At 48.5% G+C, this 18,478-nt stretch overlaps 1 protein-coding gene across 4 annotated transcripts in view; it reads right to left on the bottom strand.

Annotated features, from left to right (window-relative positions):
- EPN2 (epsin 2) overlaps positions 1-18,478 on the bottom strand; it is a 100,548-nt gene that overhangs the window by 45,706 nt on the left and 36,364 nt on the right. For 2 of the 4 annotated variants that reach the window (XM_003912446.4, XM_009189848.4), the window contains exons 2-4: positions 9,029-9,151; positions 7,391-8,155; positions 5,293-5,463 (exon numbers count right to left, since the gene is read on the bottom strand). In XM_003912446.4, the coding sequence (XP_003912495.1) occupies positions 5,293-5,463; positions 7,391-7,985 (766 nt within the window). In that variant the 5' untranslated portion in view covers positions 7,986-8,155; positions 9,029-9,151. Of the gene's footprint in view, positions 1-5,292; positions 5,464-7,390; positions 8,156-9,028; positions 9,152-10,842; positions 11,012-18,478 lie in introns of those variants that run through there. The other 2 variants (XM_009189847.4, XM_003912445.4) reach the window with 2 other exon arrangements.

The following is an 18,478-nucleotide window of genomic DNA, read 5'->3' as shown; positions in this document are numbered from 1 at the left end:
CTTACTCTGGTTTCAGGACCCAAGTTGGTTCTGATTCACTTTAGTGAATGAGAAGGCAATGAAGACTTCTATTCTGTCTGCCTTCCTTTTTCTTTTTTTTTTTTTAAGAACAGGAATGCTGGACAGTTAAACTCCCATCAAGAACTTCAAGGTACCAGGCAACTCGGGACTTGCTCAGCATCAAGACAGCTGTAGCTTTGGCTCCACAGATTGTACTTCACGGAGCTCAGCAAGGGGGCTGAGAATACCCAGGTGGGCAATCCTTCCTTCCTTTACCAGCCCTCAACAAAGGCCAGCCAGAGCAAAAGATCTGGCCCCTGGCCTTAGAGTGTCCTCGGTGAGAGGACAGCAGCAATCTTTCTTTCCAGGCCTCCACCTTGACTCAGGAATGCTTTTCCCATCCCCATCTGCCTCCCTTTGATGTAGGTTCCCTCTACCCCAAGAACTTCTGTAATTTCTCCAAAGCCTTTTGACACCGTGGCCAGTCCTGCAGAACAGAACAGGAAATGATTCAAAGAGTCCTGGGGGTGGGTAACAAGTGGGCTGCTCACCTCCACCAAGTTGCAGTTCAGGCCAGCTGCCATCTCTGTGTGATCTTAGGCAAATCTCTCAACTCCCTGGGCCTGAGGGTCCTCATTTGGGCTGCGCAGCTTCTACCCACACACAACAGTCCTGAGCCCTGACTACAGGCAAGGATCATGTGAGGGTAGCCAACACGGGTAAGCCTTAAGAGGCCCAGCCTCGGGAGGGCAGCTGGTGTGTCAGAAATTACAAGACCACGAAGAAAACATGAGCGCCAGAGGCTAGGCGTGGTGGCTCACGCCTGTAATCCCAGAACTTTGGGAGGCTGAGCTAGTCAGATCACTTGAGGTCAGGGGTTTGAGACCTGGCCAACGTGATGAAACCCCATCTCTACTAAAAACACAAAAATTAGCCAGACATGGTGGCATGCGCCTGTAATCCCAGCTACCCAGGTGGCTGAGGAAGGAGAATCGCTTGAAGCCAGCTAGGTAGAGGTTGCAGTGAGCCCAGATCACACCACCGCACTCACTCCAGCCTGGCCAACAGAGTGAGACTCCATCTCGAAAAAAAAAAAAAAATCATGAGCACCAGGTGAGGCTCAACAGCGGACGGTCATAAGCACTGTCCATGCCCTGACAACTCCCAAAGCATGTCTGCAGCCCAGAATTCTCTCCCCAACTCCAGACTTCTCAGATCTTCTTGACACCTCCACTTTTGTGTCTAGGAGACACTTCTTTGTGTCCTGAACTCAACCCCTCTGCTAACCTGCTGCACCTACAGCCGCCCTCACCTCAGATGATGGCAGCTCCGCCTCCAGCTGCTCCACTCACAGACCTCAGAGTCATCCTCAGCTCCCCTCTCACTCCGCCCAGTCCTCTAGCAAGGCCTGTCGGGTCATCTTTAAAACATACCCAGAACCAGCCAGGTGCGGTGGCTCACGAGGTCAGGAGATCGAGACCATCCTGACTAACACAGTGAAACCCCGTCTCTATTAAAAAAAATACAAAAACATTAGCTGGGCGTGGCGGCGGGCACCTGTAGTCCCAGCTACTCAGGAGGCTGAAGCAGGAGAATGGCGTGAACCCAGGAGGCAGAGCTTGCAGTGAGCCGAGATCATGCCACTGCACTTCAGCATGGGCAACAAAGCGAGACTCTATCTCAAAAAAAAAGAACCGGCCAGGTGCAGTGGCTCACACCTGTAATCCCAGCACTTTGGGAGGCTGAGGCAGGCAGATCATGAGGTCAGGAGATCGAGACCATCCTGGTTAACACGGTGAAACCCCGTCTCTACTAAAAATACAAAAAATTAGCCGGGCGCGGTGGCGGGCGCCTATAGTCCCAGCTACTCATGAGGCTGAGGCAGGAGAATAGCGTGAACCCGGGAGGTGGAGCTTGCAGTGAACCGAGATCACGCCACTGCACTCCAGCCTGGGCGACAGTGCGAGACTCCGTCTCAAAAAACAAACAAACAAAAAAAAACAAAACAAAAACCATACCCAGAACCTAGCCACTGCCCAGACCTCTGCAGCCCTGCTGGGTCCAGACCCCCACTATCTTCCACCTGGATGGGGACAGTGGCCTCCTGACCCAGCTCCCTGCTCCCACCCTGCCCACACACAGCCCAAGGGATCCTCCCAACCCTCATGTTCCCCTACCTCGCTGTGGATGAAAGTCAAGAAAATTTCTGACATAAACCCAGAAGGCCCAGCACCGGGCCACTGAGTGCATGGTCTGCAAGGTAAGCACAGTGAAAGTGTTTCAAAAGCTCCTGGCAATGACATCGGCACAACATCTAAACATGGACACAAAAGTACCCGTCTGGATGGACTAGGAATTCAAAGCATGCTCTCAGCCAGATAGAGTTGAGAGGCCCTGCCCCACACCTCCTCCAGGCCCACCTCTGCCACGCTCCACCCCCATGCACCAGCCATGCTCAGTCACTCATCGCCACCTCACTGGCTGCCTTTTCTCAAACACCTTGAGTACACTCCCACTTCAGGGCCTTTGCACAGCTGCCCTTCTGCCTGGAAGGCTCTTTCCAACCTCCACAAGGCTCACCCCCATGCTCATTCAATGCTTGATCCATTCATACTACAAGCCACCCTCCCTTACCTCTCCAAAGACACTCAGCAGGACTTTTTGTCTTGCTGTTTTCCAGAGCACTCGTTATATAACATGCTGAATAATTTATATTGTGTCTTTCTTTCCCATTACCATGTAAGCTCCATGAGGGTAGAGGGCTCTGTTCTCTGCTCAGTGCCTGGTGCCCCATGGGAACTCAATAAATACAGAGCAAAGGGCAGGTAGGGCAGGCTTCAAAAGGAAAGCCCAGAGCTGCGCCTGCAGGCGGATGTCAGCAGGCCTGGGAAGGTCTGGAATGCTTCTGTGGGAACAGGAGGACCCCCAGACTGAGGGCAGGGGACACAGCTGGTGGAAGCAACTGAGGTCTGCAACGTCAAAGGCTCTGGGATGGCCCTGCAGGGCCTGGCATCTAAAGGGGCTTTCTGAGACTCAGGACCAGGGCATCCTTTATAAAGATGGACGGTGGGTGAGACTGGGAGAGGCTGACAGCAGGAAATTGGTCAGAAGGCAAGCACTGAATTGAGGCCATGGAACACGATGGACAATTCGAGAGACTTCCAAGGTCAGATCTACAGATCTATGTGGGAGGTGAGAGAGAGGGAGGGGCACAGGGAGAATGAGATGAAATATGGCACATGAAAGAAAGCTCTCCTCAAACATCCTCAGATTATTGCCAGTCACACAAGAGGCCTTCCTGGCTGTGGCTGCTCTCATGTGAAGAGGGCTTCCGAGCAGTCTGCCTCCTCTGCCTCTGTGGGGTCTGCGGTCTCAAATGTACCCCTCACAAACACCTCTCCTGAATCACAGCCTGCATCTCACCTGACAGTTTTCTGAATGGCTGGCATCGTTCTGACTTTTCCACTGCCGATTTCCAAGGTGTGCTCAAAACAAATCCACTGGTGTGCACAGATTAAGCACTTACCTTATACTCAACGCTTTGTGAAGCATCAAGAAAGAACAGAGAAGAAACATGGCCAGGGTCTTTGCCCCCCACTCCGACAGCCCCCTACCCTCTGACGGGGAGGGAGTGAGATGTGAAGAGGATGCCACACCCAACAGTTAAAGGAAGAAATGCAACCCATATAACACTTGCTTGCTCAAAACTCATCTGGGGCATGAGAAATCTTCAAAGAAAAAAATACTCATTTTTATCTTCAACTCCTATCAGGGCTCAAGGACAAGAGAAATCCACATGGGGTGGATACCTTAAGCAACTTGTCAGGTTGGAGGAACAGGGGGCAGGTGGTAGGAGCGATATCCAAGCAGAGAGAACTGAATGGCACAGGCAAAGGTGCAGAGGCAGGGCCAGAGACAGCTGCAGCAGGGGGCAACGGCCAGCCTGCAGGCCTGCCAGGCCGTATTTAACACGCCAGGAAAGCCAGTTTGCCAGCAGGAGAGCTAGAGGGCCAGGGGAACACAGAATTAGCCACCAAGGCTCAAAACAGACCTTGTCAGTTACCAAATGGGTAGAACACAGGAAAAACAAAAAGGGAACTCCATGGAGAGTTCTGCGGGACCTGCTGAGAACAGCAGCCCCTGACTGTCCGGGTGGGGTGAAATGGGCATGTAACTCCAATGCCTCTGGGTGACCCTTTAACGCATGGTTTTATCATTTACATTCTTTACAGTGCAGAGCTGGCCTTCCTTACATTTTCTAATGTCAGTTTAGAAGAAGCCAAAATCCTGTATAAACTGTTAGGGGAAAACAGGGGCATGAAGGGAAATATCCTAGAGTTAAATATAGTTATCACACAAATACCCAAGTCAAACAAGCTGTAATATTAATGAGGCATGAATGAACAGTAACTGTTTCCAGGGCTGAATAAAGGCTGGCCACCTTATCAGGGAAGTCGCACAAAAGCTCTCTGTCGTGCCCCTTCTTGTAAGAAGAGTAGAAGAGAACAGACACCTTTCTTCTCTGTAGCAGAGACCCCACTTGGGACCGAAGGTAGATTAGACTGAGAGCATTTTCTTGTAGGCAACAGTGAAAATCTGTTTTCAGTTTAACCTGCTACAGTTGTAGGGCTCTGATCAGGATGCATTATTAATTAGTAGAAAGAGAAGCCCCATTTTTAGTTACCCATTGAATTAGGTATCTTCAAACACCATGACCTAGAATTGACAGTACAGCTAACTCTCTGTTTTCCATGGTAACGGGGATTTCAGGAAGAAAAGCAGTTAATTGGGAAGCAAAAAAACAATCCCATTTTATTCAGGGCAAGGCATACATTACTGCATTAAGGATGATGGCTTCCAATGACCATCCAGTGAGGATCTTACATTGGTCTGGCGTTGTGAGGTTTAAATCACACATTTCCGGTCCAACAAGCCAAGGTGTCTGACCCACCACCATGGGTGGGCCAGACAGGTAGCAGAACCCCCTCCAGTTTGTCAGGGAATGGGAGCATGGGGAGAGCATGGGCCATCACCCCATGCCTTACCCAAAGAACAGCTCCCTGCTAACCTTTTGACAGAACTTCCAGCAAGTGACATGTGATCCTGGGAAGGGAGCACAACCAGGCCACAAGCTCCCAGGAGAGGGGAAGAAAGGGCTCCTGGGCCTGCTGGAGGCCAAACCGCCAGGCCCAGAGGAGACAGGGAGAGAGTTGGCTGTACTGGCATGGCAAGCACACCCCCAGCAAGCTGCCCAGCATTTCTAGTAAGGAAAAAAGCAAACCGCCGTCCCACCTCGGGCTGCGCGGTCACAAGTGAGGCAGGGCTGGGACCAGTCACCATTTGGGCGGGAGGCTAGCCCCAGGTGCGGCAGGAAGGGGTGGCGCTGGCTCAGTGGCTGCAGCTCCTCACTCTGACCCAGCGGGGCCCCTGTGCGGTGCTGGGGGCACAGCGAGGCCTCAGGCGCTGTGGGGCAGGGACACACACACACACACAGAGAGAGACACGCCATTAGAGGGTGCGCAGCAGCCCCTGCAGGAGGTGCAGGCCAAGGTTGCTCGGGGTCAACCCCGCAGCCCACTGCGGTGGAAGCTGTGAAAAGCCCGCTGACCACATTCTGACCCTGAACATGCAGCTCAAGCGTAAGGTCTGAGGGAACCAAAAACGTCAGAGCTGGAACTGTGGCAGTATCATTTAGCCCAGCAGGACCTATGGCTACAGGCCCTGGACTCGGTATGAGGAGGAGGGGTGGATCAAACCAGGTTCCTACACCCCCACTGTCCCACCCCTGCATCTGCAATGTTCCACAAATTGCTCATGGAACATGAAGCTGTTTCAGCTCCTTGCTTAGCATCCTCTGGATACTTGAGAATAATGACTGTGAAAAACACATAAAAAGAATGGCAGCTCCCCTTGGCCTGCATCAAAGCCACAGCCACAGCCATAGGAACAGAGGAAGTCAAGACAGTTTGGGACCAATTCAAGCCACAGGGAGCCTCTCTGGGGGTTTGTGAGAGGGTCCTTGAGAGAAATAAAACAATTTCACTTCTTAAAAGACAATCTTCATTTTTTTGGTGCAACTTAACCCTACGTTGAGGCTTCTGGAGATTAAGGTTAAATTGTTTTCAAGAGGTTTAACCAAAGTCACAACTTTTGCTTAAGCAAAGCAGTTCAAACTAAGAAGGAAAAATGACAACTACATATGGGACACGAATATGTTAACCTGCTCCGAGCTCGGTAATAATTCAGAATTCCTAGAAGCAGGAAATCTGACTTTAATATGCAAATCTCTCATTTAACACATTTCTCAAAATGCTAGTGGTGGCGGTACAATGTCAAATCGAAACCTGCAAAAGCAGGAAATGTTAGTAAATGGTCTGGTAATAGAACACTGACTAAGCAAGGGTTGACTGAGGTCTGTCAAACTACAAACAACTTCCTCTAAAAAAAAGTTTTCTGCTATGCTGACATAGCGTTACTAGGGATCTGCACTTTTGTTTCAGCAGCCAGAAGATATAATTTCTACAACCCCCACCTCCATCCTCACCCTGTCCCCCAAAGGCCACTAGGGCCACCTGTCTCTTTGAGTGTGGGGTCCACACTGTGGCTGGCACAGCACTGTGAAAATGGAGAAACACTTGCTGGGGGACCACTTCCAATGAACCACCAGGATGCCAATGTGGCTCACAGAGACCAGCTTCCATCAGGCCCTGAACTCCACTCTGTTCCCTGAAACCTCTTCTGACCATAGGACAAAGACCCATATTAACCCAACATGCAAAACTAGAACTAGACCGGCCCCACTCAATGCAGACCCAGCCATGCAACCAAATCACCAGGAACTCTCATTTGCATGTTTGGAAGGGAGGCCTTGTTCACACTAGCAACCTGTACAAGTTTTTTGCTGAAGTAGAATAATACTGAGCCATTCAAGAAACCTGCAGCTCAGTCGGTAGAAAAACATTTAATATGAGATTAAAGAAACAAGATTATCAAGAAAGAGCATTTGTTTCCTCCTGGCTACCAGAGTCAACTCCCCATTGTATGTGCAGCAGGACAACCCTCTTTGCTGCCAGACCCATTCTGACAAGGAAGCAGAAAAGACCTGCCTCTGCCCACCTTCTGCCCAGATGTACAGAATGAGACCCACAGAGCAGCAAAGGGTGTTAGAGACCCCTGAACCAGAGCAGCCAAGGGACTAAAATAAAAGTCCCTTTATAACCAAAACTCAATCCAGACCAAGAACAATTTGCCTGGGCCACCAAAAGCTGGGTACTCAGGACAGGTTCAAGCTCTGCAGTGGTCATCACTCCCTAAGCCCAGGGACACCCACCCCACCTGTCACCCATTGCTGCTGCTCTGGCAAAGGGTGAGAAGCACTTCCATTACTCACAGCCATGGTAGGAGGCTGGGGAACCCCCAGCCTTGCCATACTCCTGCTCCGAGTGGCTGGTGGAGAGGTTGGGCTGGCTGGAGCCTCGCCCAAAGGTGATCTGGTTGCTGCCCATGCCAGTGGCAACCTGGGCCATGCGCTCTTTGGTTTTGAGAGCCTGGGCCCTCTCAGCCTTCAGCCGTTCCTCATCCTTGAGGAGGGCCACCAGTTGCTTTGACTTCTCACGCACATTGATGCCCTGGTCCTTGCCATCTCGGTCAATGTACTGGAAGTCCTTCAGGGTCTGGATGGCGAAGATGTTCTCACGGCACTGCTGGGCCACGCGTTCGGAGCCTGTCTTGATGAGGTAGTCCAGCAGGGTCAGTGCCTTGTACACATGCCGCCAGTTCTTGCCATGGTCATTGAGCCGCTTCCACACCATGCTCATGATCTCCGAGAAGGCCACCACATTGTAGGTCAGGTCGGCGATCTCGGTCATCAGAGAACTGGATGGGCCCCATGGGTCATTGGAGGTGGCTTCCCGGACTTTGATTTCTGCCTCCGAGTAATTGTTCACAATGTTTTTCATCTGCCGTCTAATAGACGAAGTCGTCATTTTTATTTTCTTTGTTACAAGTTTAAAGCCCTTCAAAGAGAGAAACTTTCCTGTCCTTGTTAAGTGCGCACCCTATGAAGGTTCAGTTTCCGTAATCAAGCTGGAGTAAGATCCCTGAATGGTCATTTCCTCCTTTGGAGCCTCAGATTCGAAAAGCTGGAAGCCATGACCTAGAGAAAGAGAAAACCCACTCCACTGCGACGTAAGCCCCCTGTGAGGGTGGGAGACTGGTCCAGCAGCAGGTACTGGGTAAAACTGGGGAGCTGAGTGGACATACCCAGCCTCCTCAGGATGAACCCAAGATAAAATCAATATTACCAGTTAACAATGAATAAAATTTACACTCAAGTTTAAGCCTTTAGGAGAAAGGAAGTAAACATCATGACTATTGCTCTATTTTCAAAACACTTCCACTGGAATGGCTATTTTATGGGTTGTCTTTTCACTGCCTGGCAAAAGTCAGTTGTGGAAGAATCGGAAATGCTGGGGGAAGCTGATCTTGGCAGATTTAAAATTATGTGTGAGACCAGATATGGTGGCTCACACCTGTAATCCCAGCACTTGCGAAACTGAAATGGGAGGATTACTTGAGGCTAGCCTGGTCAAAACAGCAATACCCCCATCTCTATTTTTTTTTTAAGTTTATTTAAATTAAAAAAAAAATACACATTATGACAAGAAAGAGACTAATTTCAGGTCTAACTTAACTCAAAAATGCCTGTCAATACCTTCAAAACTGCTTTGGTCCATTGTGCTTCCAAATGTCCAGAAAATTCTCCTTGACAATCACTTTTCGCCTGACCTTCCCTGCTCAAGAATTTATAAAGATTCCTAACAGCTCTTCTAGAAAAAGGATAAAGACCTCCACTTGGCTTTCAGAAGCCTCCAGCATCTGGCCCAAGCTAATACAGCCTGAAAACTAATCTGGTTATAGCCCAGCCCCTCATTTCACAAAGAAAACTGAGACCCCTGGCTAGCCTTTAACTCGCTCCAACCAAACACATCATCTATCCCCTCTCTTTCTCCAGATAACACTCACTTACCAGGCTACAGTGAGGTCCACGTCTGTGACATGAGGCTGCTGTTCACAAGTTTGGTAACCTTCATCTGCCTCATCACCAGCGAGCACCCAGCACTTAGCACTGTGCCCGACACAGAAATGAACACTGTTAAATAAATAAATGTTACAGGTTAAAAACAGAGTCCCTGCCCTCAAGAAGGCCACAGTCTGGCAGGGGATGAAAGTTCCTTACCTATAAAATGGGAAAACTGAGTCCCTAGAAGTTTCCAGGGATTGCCCCAGGTAGATTAGGACAGCTAGGGCCCGGATAGGAAGCAAGGCGCTCCACCCACCATCCTGACCACCTGCTTGGCTGTCCCCGCAAACCCTCAGGGGAAGGATTATTTTTCCCACTATACAAGTGAGGAACCTGAGGCCTGGAATCACACGGTCAGCTGACTAAGGTCACTCCAGGCCCAGAACCTGCACTTCCCTTTCCTCCTGTGGTGGTCTTTACTCTCAAGATGTTTCTGCCACAGAAACAACAGGTAGCTCCTACCTTCCTCATCTAAAGCCTCAGATGGGTAAGGGGCACATTAAAAAAAAAAAAGTAAACAAAAGGTGGCAGAAGCAAGGAAAAGCCACAGGAAATGCAATGACTACTCATCACAATCACACAAAAAGGAGGGTTTGCTATTGTGAAATATGTACTTGGTCTTCATCCCTGTCACTTGGCAGGGATTCCAAACCTAAAATCCTCAGAATCTCCACAGTGATGTCTTTTTGCATGTGAATGATTGACTGAGGGCTGGCAGTCCCTAGGCAACTTCAGGATGGGGCTGGTCACCAGAAAGACCAAGGCAAGATCAGTCCCGGGAAGGGGAGAGGGACTGAAGATTATCACCAATGGCCAATCATTTAGTCAATCATGTCTCCATAATGAAGCCTCCATAAAAAGACATAAGGACAGGCTCAGGAAGCTTCTGGATGGCTGAACACATGAAGGTTCCTGAAGGGTGACACCGAGGTATGGCATGGAAGCTCTGCATCCTTCTCCTCCACCTGGCCTATGCATCTCTTCATCTGTATCCTTTGTAATATCCTTTATAATAAATAGGTAAATATAATAAATAGGTAAATATGTGAGCCACTCTACCGAATTAACTGAACCCAAAGAAGGGGTCTCAACTTGAAGCTGGTTGGTCAGAAGTTCCAGAGGCCTGGACTTGCACTGCTGGGAAGGAGGGAGTGGTCTTGTGGGACCAGGCCCTCAACATGTGGGATCCGAAGCTACCTCCAAGTAAATATCAGAGTAGAACTGAAGGATACCTAGCTGGTGTCCTGCAAAACTGACTGCTTGCTTGTTACGTGGGGAGAAAGTTACAGAAGTCTTCTGTACTGATTGCTGTTTAGTGTTAAATGACAAAATAGGAAAAAGCACTTTGTATGATCTTCCACACACAATCAGGGGGCAGGTCGTAAAATTTCACACTGGTAATAACCCATACATCTGCTCTGGCCAAGGAGACCTTCTCTCCACCCTCAAATATGTCAAGGAATCTGACTCTATCTGAAGTCACAGAACAGGGCTTCAGCTAAAACCAGGCATATTCTGCAAAGGCTGTGAAAGGACCAGGGATAAAAACTTTTTCACGGTGGCCTGCACATTTGACGTAATTAGGTTTTTCATTCATGATGCAACATTTGCTGCTGGCAAAGATACAACGGGCCTCACAAAGAAAAAAACAAAAAAACATTTTAATTTTTAATGAATATTTCCCAGCTTAAAGGGCAAATATGTGTCAAAATCAGTAGTAGTAGTAATGATCAGAGGTACTTAATATTCAGGAGCCTTACAATGTGCCAGGGACCACCAGGCCCTTCTATTTGTTGTTCCATTTGATGTAGAGCAGGTATGACTCTTCAGCTTCTCAGAGAAGTGGGCAGAGCTAGGATTCACCACTGACGAAGACTTTGGCTGGGCATGGTGGCTCACACCTGTAATCCTAGCACTTTGGGAGGCCCAGGCAGGCAGACTGCCTGAGCTCAGGAGTTCAAGACCAGCCTGGGCAACGTGGCGAAACCCTGTGGTGATACACATCTGTAATCCCAGCTCACTCAGGAGGCTGAGGCACAAGAACTGCTTGAGCCTGGGAGGCGGAGGTTGTAGTGAGCCAAGAGCACACCGCTGCACTCCAGCCTGGGCAACAGAGTAAGACCCTGTCTCAAAAAAAAAAAAAAAAAAAAAGGAAAGAAAAAAACGAGGACTTCGGCCACATCCTTCCCAGTAAAATGGTATCAAATGGTTGAGAATGTCCTAAGGAAAAAAAAAAAAGAACACTTTCCTAAGTGAGAAACAATGCCCTGGGCTCTGCTGCCCTCCCCTATCTGGTGACTTTGTAGGTGGAAGCGGAAGACCTCCAGCTGGGCCCAGTTCCCAGGGAGGCTGTGAGGCCCAGTCAGGGCTCCCAGTGAGCCTCCTAGACCTTTGGCAGCAAAGAAAAGGCAGTGATTCCTGTGAGCAAGGGCCGAAGTGTCGCTGCCCTCCCAGACACAAGCTGGGAAAGGAACTCCAAACAGGGGCTGTTGACCAAGGCAGGGGTTTTCTCTAACAGACTAACTTGCAAGGACATCTGTTGATGGTCTCTGAAATACTTAAACTTCAAGAAAAATGAAAAAGCTAATAAAATAATAAAATACTAGTTATAGTCAAAAAAACAAAATAAGGCCTATATAATTTGTGTGGCTGCCTGTTATTTTCTTAAAGCTGATAGACAGGAACAGCTTTCAGCACAGGCGGATGGTGAGAAGTGAGAGGTATGGAGCTAAGAAATCCTCACTAGGGCCTGGCGTGGCGGCTCACGCCTGTAATCCCAGCACTTTGGGAGGCCGATGCGGGAGGATCACTTGAGGCCAGGAGTTCAGCAACAGTCTGGCCAACATGGCAAAATCCTGTTTTTACTAAAAATACAAAAATTAGCCAGGTGTGGTGGTGCACACCTGGAATCCCAGCTACTTGGGTGGCTGAGGCATGAGAATCACTTGAACCCAGGAGGCAGAGGTTGTAGTGAGCTGAGATGGCGCCACTGCGCTCCAGCCTGGGTAACAGAGCAAGACTCTGCCTCAAAAGAGAAAAACAAAAAGAAATCTTCATGATATGGTTTGGCTGAGTCCCTACCCAAATCTCAACTTGAATTGTGTCTCCCAGAATTCCCATGTGTTGTGGAAGGGACCCAGGGGAAGTAACCGAATTATGGCGACCAGTCTTCTCCGTGCTATTCCTGTGATAGTAAATAAGTCTCACAAGATCTGATGGGTTTATCAGGGGTTTCCACTTTTGCTTCTTCCTCATTTTTCTCTTGCTGCTGCCAGGTAAGAAGTGCCTTTCACCTCCTGCCATGATTCTGAGGCCTCCTCAACCATGTGGAACTATAAGTCCAATTAAACCTCCTTTTCTTCCCAGTCTCAGGTATGTCTTTATTAGCAGTGTGAAAACAGACTAATACACCTCACAAGGGCCAGGTGTGGTGGCTCATGTCTGTAATCCCAGCACTTTGGGAAGCCGAAGCAGGCAGATCACTTGAGCTCAGGAGTTCAAGACCAACCTGGGCAACATGGCGAGATCCCCTCTCTAAAAAATATAAATAAATAAACAAACAAATAAATAATTCTCACTAGGAGAAAAGTCACTGGAGGCTTTTCTTTTTTTTTTTTTTTTTGAGATAGTCTTGCTCTGTCGCCCAGGCTGGAGTGCAGAGGCGCAATCTCGACTCACTGCAAGCTCCGCCTCTCTGGTCCACACCATTCTCCTGCCTCAGCCTGTAGCTGGGACTACAGGCGCCCACCACCATACCCAGCTGATTTTTTGTATTTTTAGTTGAGACAGGGTTTTACCATGTTAGCCAGGATGGTCTCAATCTCCTGATCTCGTGATCTGCCCACCTCAGCCTCCCAGAGTGCTGGGATTACAGGCGTGAGCCACCGCGCCCAGCCGAGGCTTTTCATTTTCCAGGCCAACTGGGCTACGTACCTCACCTAAGCAAGATTTTGGAGGCCGAAACTAATGATTCCAACCATAAGACAGTCCATGATGCGTGGGCCATGAGGCAGGACTCTAGCAGTGCCAGTGGGCACAAAGCTCTAGCTATTCCAGCTGAACATCTGGACTTCCATTACTTTGCCACACTTGGCCTTGGATACCTCAGGTCCCCATTTTTCACTGTTTCCCCTCAACCACAGGATTGGCTGTAAACATTTAAACATCTCCCAGCAAACATCTGCCATGAGTCCATCCCAGGAGCAAGCTCCAAGCTCCAAACATCATATACCACCCTCCACAGCACAACCTGTTATTTATGTCTGTTTCTTTCTTTTTTTTTTTTTTGAGACAGAGTTTCGCCCTGTTGCCCAGGCTGGAGTGCAGTGGCGCAATCTCGGCTCACTGCAACCTCTGCCTCTCAGGTTCGTGTAATCCTGGTGCCCCAGCCACCCAAGTAGCTGGGATTATAGGTGCCTGCCACCACACCCAGCTAAGTTTTGTGTTTTTAGTAGAGACAGAGTTTCACCATGTTGGCCAGGCTGGCCTTGAACTCCTGACCTCAAGTGATCCACCTGTCTCGGCCTCCCAAAGTGCTGAGATGACAGGCGTGAGCCAACCGCGCCTGGCCACATTCTATTATTTCTAGAATCTGAGTTTTGATTTGTTCTCACTCTTTTTCGCACAGTTTGCACACTCCACTTTCCAAACTTTCCTTCTCAATTTTCCAATTTTCTTGTTTCCAGCTTGTTGAGACTGAACTAATGCACATGCAAATGCAACTAAAACAGGATCATTTGTTACCTTCTGGGCTCCTCACTCAAACCTGAGGAAGTGTGTGATTAGCTCACAATCACTTCTTGAAAAAGAACCTCCAGGCCAGATATGGATGTTAGAGGTGGAGGTGGGAGGGTTGTCAAAACAAGGAAAAACAACATTAAACTCTGTTAAGTCCCAGCTACGCGGGAGGCTGAGGCAGGAGAATGGCGTAAACCCGGGAGGCGGAGCTTGCAGTGAGCTGAGATCCGGCCACTGCACTCCAGCCTGGGCCACAGAGCCAGACTCCATCTCAAAAAAAAAAAAAAGGAAAAAAAAAAGTTTAGACTCAATACAGCAAAAAACAAAACAAAACAAAAACTTATTCTCATAAATTACATACTGACAATTGAAAGGATCCTCAGTAACTAGATATACCTTTAGAAATCCAGTTCTATCATCATATCAGGTATTACCTAGAACTATTTGATGCTAACTGATAAATGAAGTACATGAACTTATACAATTCTGTCAAAACTTTAAATATTTTTCAATGAAGACAGCAAGATGTAAAGTGGGATTCATTATTCAAGGCAAACAAACCTTTCTGTGCCTTCCAAGAGAGCTGTCACAGGGATAGGGCCAGGTGCAGTGGCTCACGCCTATAATCCCAGCACTTTGGGAGTCCAGGGCAGGAGGATCACTTGAGCCCAGGAGTTCAAGACCAGCCTGGACAACATGGTGAGACCTCATCTCTACAAAAATTTTAAAAAAAAAAAAAATTTATTTTTAATTAGCTGGGCATGGTGGCGCACATCTGCAGTCCCAGCTACTCAGGACACTGAGATGGGAGAATTGCTTGAGCCCAGGAGACGGAGGCTACAGTGGACCATGATAATGCCACTGCACTCCAGCCTGCATGACAGAGCAACTTTGTCTCAAAACAAACAAAAAAACAGGCTGAGCAGGCCCACAGAATGGCCACTTTATTCGTGGGATGAGATGACCAGGCAGACGCTCCTGGTCACCACCACACCAGCCACACCTTCCTCACTCCAGCCCTAGCCCTAAAAACTTGTTTTGAAATTATATTAATTAATAATTCATTTTACTAAGAAATAAGGGTGCGGATGCACGTTAGATAACAATTGTTAGCCACACAGAGTCAATAAAATTCCAACAAACAGCCAAGAAACTAGGCCAGGCGCAGTGGTTCATGCCTGTAATCCCAGCACTTTGGGAGGCTGAGGTGGGTGGATCACAAGGTCAGGAGATCGAGACCACGGTGAAACCCCGTCTCTACTAATAACACAAAAAATTAGCCGGGCGCGGTGGCGGCTGCCTGTAGTCCCAGCTACTCAGGAGGCTGATGCAGGAGAATGGCGTGAACCCGGGAGGCGGAGCTTGCAGTGAGCTGAGATCCGGCCACTGCACTCCAGCCTGGGCGACAGAGCGAGACTCCGTCTCAAAAGAAAAAAAAAACAGCCAAGAAACTAAATGCTTGAGGTGGCTTGGGGAAGTAGCACCGTGAGCAATGCAGAAATTGTCAGGCCTTCTGAAATGCCCTGGGAGCTTCAGAGCCTCCACATTAAAAGCCGTATCTACTCAATATGAAAGGGAATACTCATTTTTCTACAGTTAGTCCCCAGAACTAGGTAAAGTTCTTTAAACCAAATATTTTATTTCCATTCTGAAAACTGAATCGTTGGTTTTGCCTATGCAACAACCATAATCCCCCTCTTCTTGGAAAGAGTACTTCAGTCATCCTTGCGGAACTGGCCAGGAGTAGGCCCAGGACTGAGATCAAGCCAATTAAAGCCCCACAGTTCCCCCAACCAGTAGCTAGATCAGTGATATGTTAAGAATCTAGACTGGACCACTTGTAGACCCCTCGGGATGGTTCCTAAAACTTCTGGGAAACCAGCAGGGTTGCTAAGCTGCTGGAACACACCCCAGGGGCAGAGTCAGAGTTTACCTATGATTGAAGTAGCCATAGAAGAAAGCAAGAAGCCAGGACAGGAGAAGGCACAAGACATAACAGCATGTGGTCTGCACCTCTAGGTCTACCTGTGCATGAAGCCATTTATCCCCTGGAATTCTCATGCCGTAATCTACAGCAATGTGTGCTTTTGACACCTCCAACTGCAAACCCTGTGCACGAAGCACCTGAGAGAACCAGAGGTAGAAAGGCAGCAACAGCCAAACAACAAAAGGACAGAGCATAGGCCCTTCCCTGAACCTCCAATAGGGCCTCAAGTAGGAGTGCAAAGACATCAGCCGGGCTCTCCCCAGCCACAGGTGACCCACAGCCCCAGACCAACCAAGGAAGAACCGCATCCTTCCCAGGAGGGCTCGGCACTCCCTGTGAATGAGGCACCCCCAACCAACATCTGGGATCATCTGCTCTTTTTTGAGAGTGACTCATGATAGGAATGATAAAATAACAGCTGGATCATCATACATGCAGGGGACAAGCTGGGGGAAAAATTTCTGGCATAGCTGAAAACACAGAATTCAAATGAGAGTAGAGACTGGAAAGAAACTAAACAAAACAGCAAACAGAACAAAACTGGAAAAAAAAATTCCAAGGCTAGGGTTATGCCCCAGGAGGTAAGAAGTATTCCATAAAAATGTGCTCCAAAGGCTTGAGGAGCTGGGTGGGGAAATTCTTTGCAAATCTAGAGTTCCCTATCATGAGAGACAGAGGCTTTTCGCAGTTCCAAACAGCACAGGTGGGTCTGCGGTGAAGGCACACATCTCTGTACCCCGTGCCTCTGTGCCACCAAGGTGTGGCTGATCGTGTGCTGACAGAAAGATGCTCACCTTTCAGTTGGGGTCTATATCAAGTCCCTAAGGAAACTATGGGGAGTGGCTTTTCACCAGCCATCACTGAAGATCAAGCTCGGCTGTCAGGGAGCTGTCTCTCCACTGCCCTCCCCAAACCTAACGATCACAGGTCAATCAACATTGTGAAAACCCAGTCCCAGGCCAGGCGCGGTGGCTCACGCCTGTAATCCCAGCACTTTGGGAGGCCGAGGCGGGCGGATCACGAGGTCAGGAGATTGAGACCATCTTGGCTAACATGGTGAAATCCCGTCTCTACTAAAAACACAAAAAAATTAGCCAGGCGTGGTGGCGGGCGCCTGTAGTCCCAGCTACTCGGGAGACTGAGGCAGGAGAATGGCATGAACCCAGGAGGAGGAGCTTGCAGTGAGCCGAGATCACGCCACTGAACTCCAGCCTGGGCGGGCAGAGCGAGACTCCATCTCAAAAAAAAAAAAAAAAAAAGAAAAGAAAAGAAAAAAAAAGAAAACCCAGTCCCAATCAATAAATACGGGTGAATTAATTGACCTGAACATCTTCACTTCAGATGGCAGCTCCACCTATGTATGTCTGGCAGCCTCCTATGTTTCTACATGTACTTTATTTTTCTAAAAGCAGATGACAGAGAATGCTTGGGAAAGGGGTACACCCCACTTTTCCCACAGTGTTCCATCAGTGTGGTCCATCAACCAGATATATCAGAACTTCCTGGGAGTCTGTTCAAAAACCCAGTCATTCTGGGGGCAGAGCTGAGGGGCTGCCACTCTCTTAACAAGCCCCCATGGTGATTTCTAGGCATGCTGAAGTCAGTGTCATGGTGCCCACTGCAGGACACTTGAACGTGTGCAATACTCCACAATCCTCAATTCACTGGCTTTATCTTTCCTGAGGTACAGTCCATGAGTGAGGATACATCTCCATCTTCCTACCGGACAAAAGGGTACAACGATCATTACAAGGAGGCCCAGTTGGGGTAGCTGAGACCACAGATCACTTAACCAAACCACACGGGCTCTCCGGAAGACAACAGGCCAGTTAGGACAATATGGACAGTGCCACATTCTTTTCAACAGTCATCATTTCAGCCAAAAGAGAAAAGACTATTATAACTCCATTTCAGCCATGCTAACAATAACTTAAAGTCTAATAACTGTTGCTCATCCCGTAGAGAAATGAAAAGAAAAAAATCCTTTATTTCCCTCATACCAGAAAAACAGTAAGACATCATCTTCATCATCTTCACTAACTGAAGGTGGCTTCCTGTTGGTTAGAGAAATCAAATTTTATATCAGCTGGGCAGGGTGCTACACTCTTGTAGTCCCAGCTACTCAGAAGGCTGAGGCAGGAGGATCACTTGAGCCCAGGAGTTCAAATCTAGCCTAGGCAACCTAGCAAGACCCTGTCTATAAAATGAAGGTTTTTTTTTTTAATAAAAAATTTATCAGTCTCCAAAAAGTGGGCTAAAAAAACCTTTATACTCATATACTTAAAGAATTTTGAAGAAAAACAAACATTTCAGACTTGACTTCTAGATGGTAGAGCAGGAAAAGGTAAACTGCCCATGTGCTTACTTGTCTCCCCTGGCACTTTCTTCTAAGGAAGAAAGATCCCTGCAGGTGTCAGTTAACCTGCTGCCAGGAGGTAGCCAGGAAGGGCTGACTGCATAGGAAGAACCAACCCCTAAGCTGGTCCACGCCACCCTCCCGGGGAGTAGGAGGTCCACCCTCAGGAAGTCACCTAGGCAGCTTCTCCCAGGATCTGAGAGTCACTGAAATAGATACAGCAGAGCTCAAATTAGATGTCACTTGGCCTCCTAGAACTTGATATGTACTTAATTTTCTAAAAGCAGAAGTCAAGTATCAAAACATACACAAGGAA

Source organism: Papio anubis, chromosome 17, assembly GCF_008728515.1.
Source record: "Papio anubis isolate 15944 chromosome 17, Panubis1.0, whole genome shotgun sequence".
Taxonomy (NCBI): domain Eukaryota; kingdom Metazoa; phylum Chordata; class Mammalia; order Primates; family Cercopithecidae; genus Papio; species Papio anubis.
The sequence above is the reverse complement of the archived record's forward strand: the minus strand, read 5'-3'. Positions and strand labels throughout refer to the sequence as shown.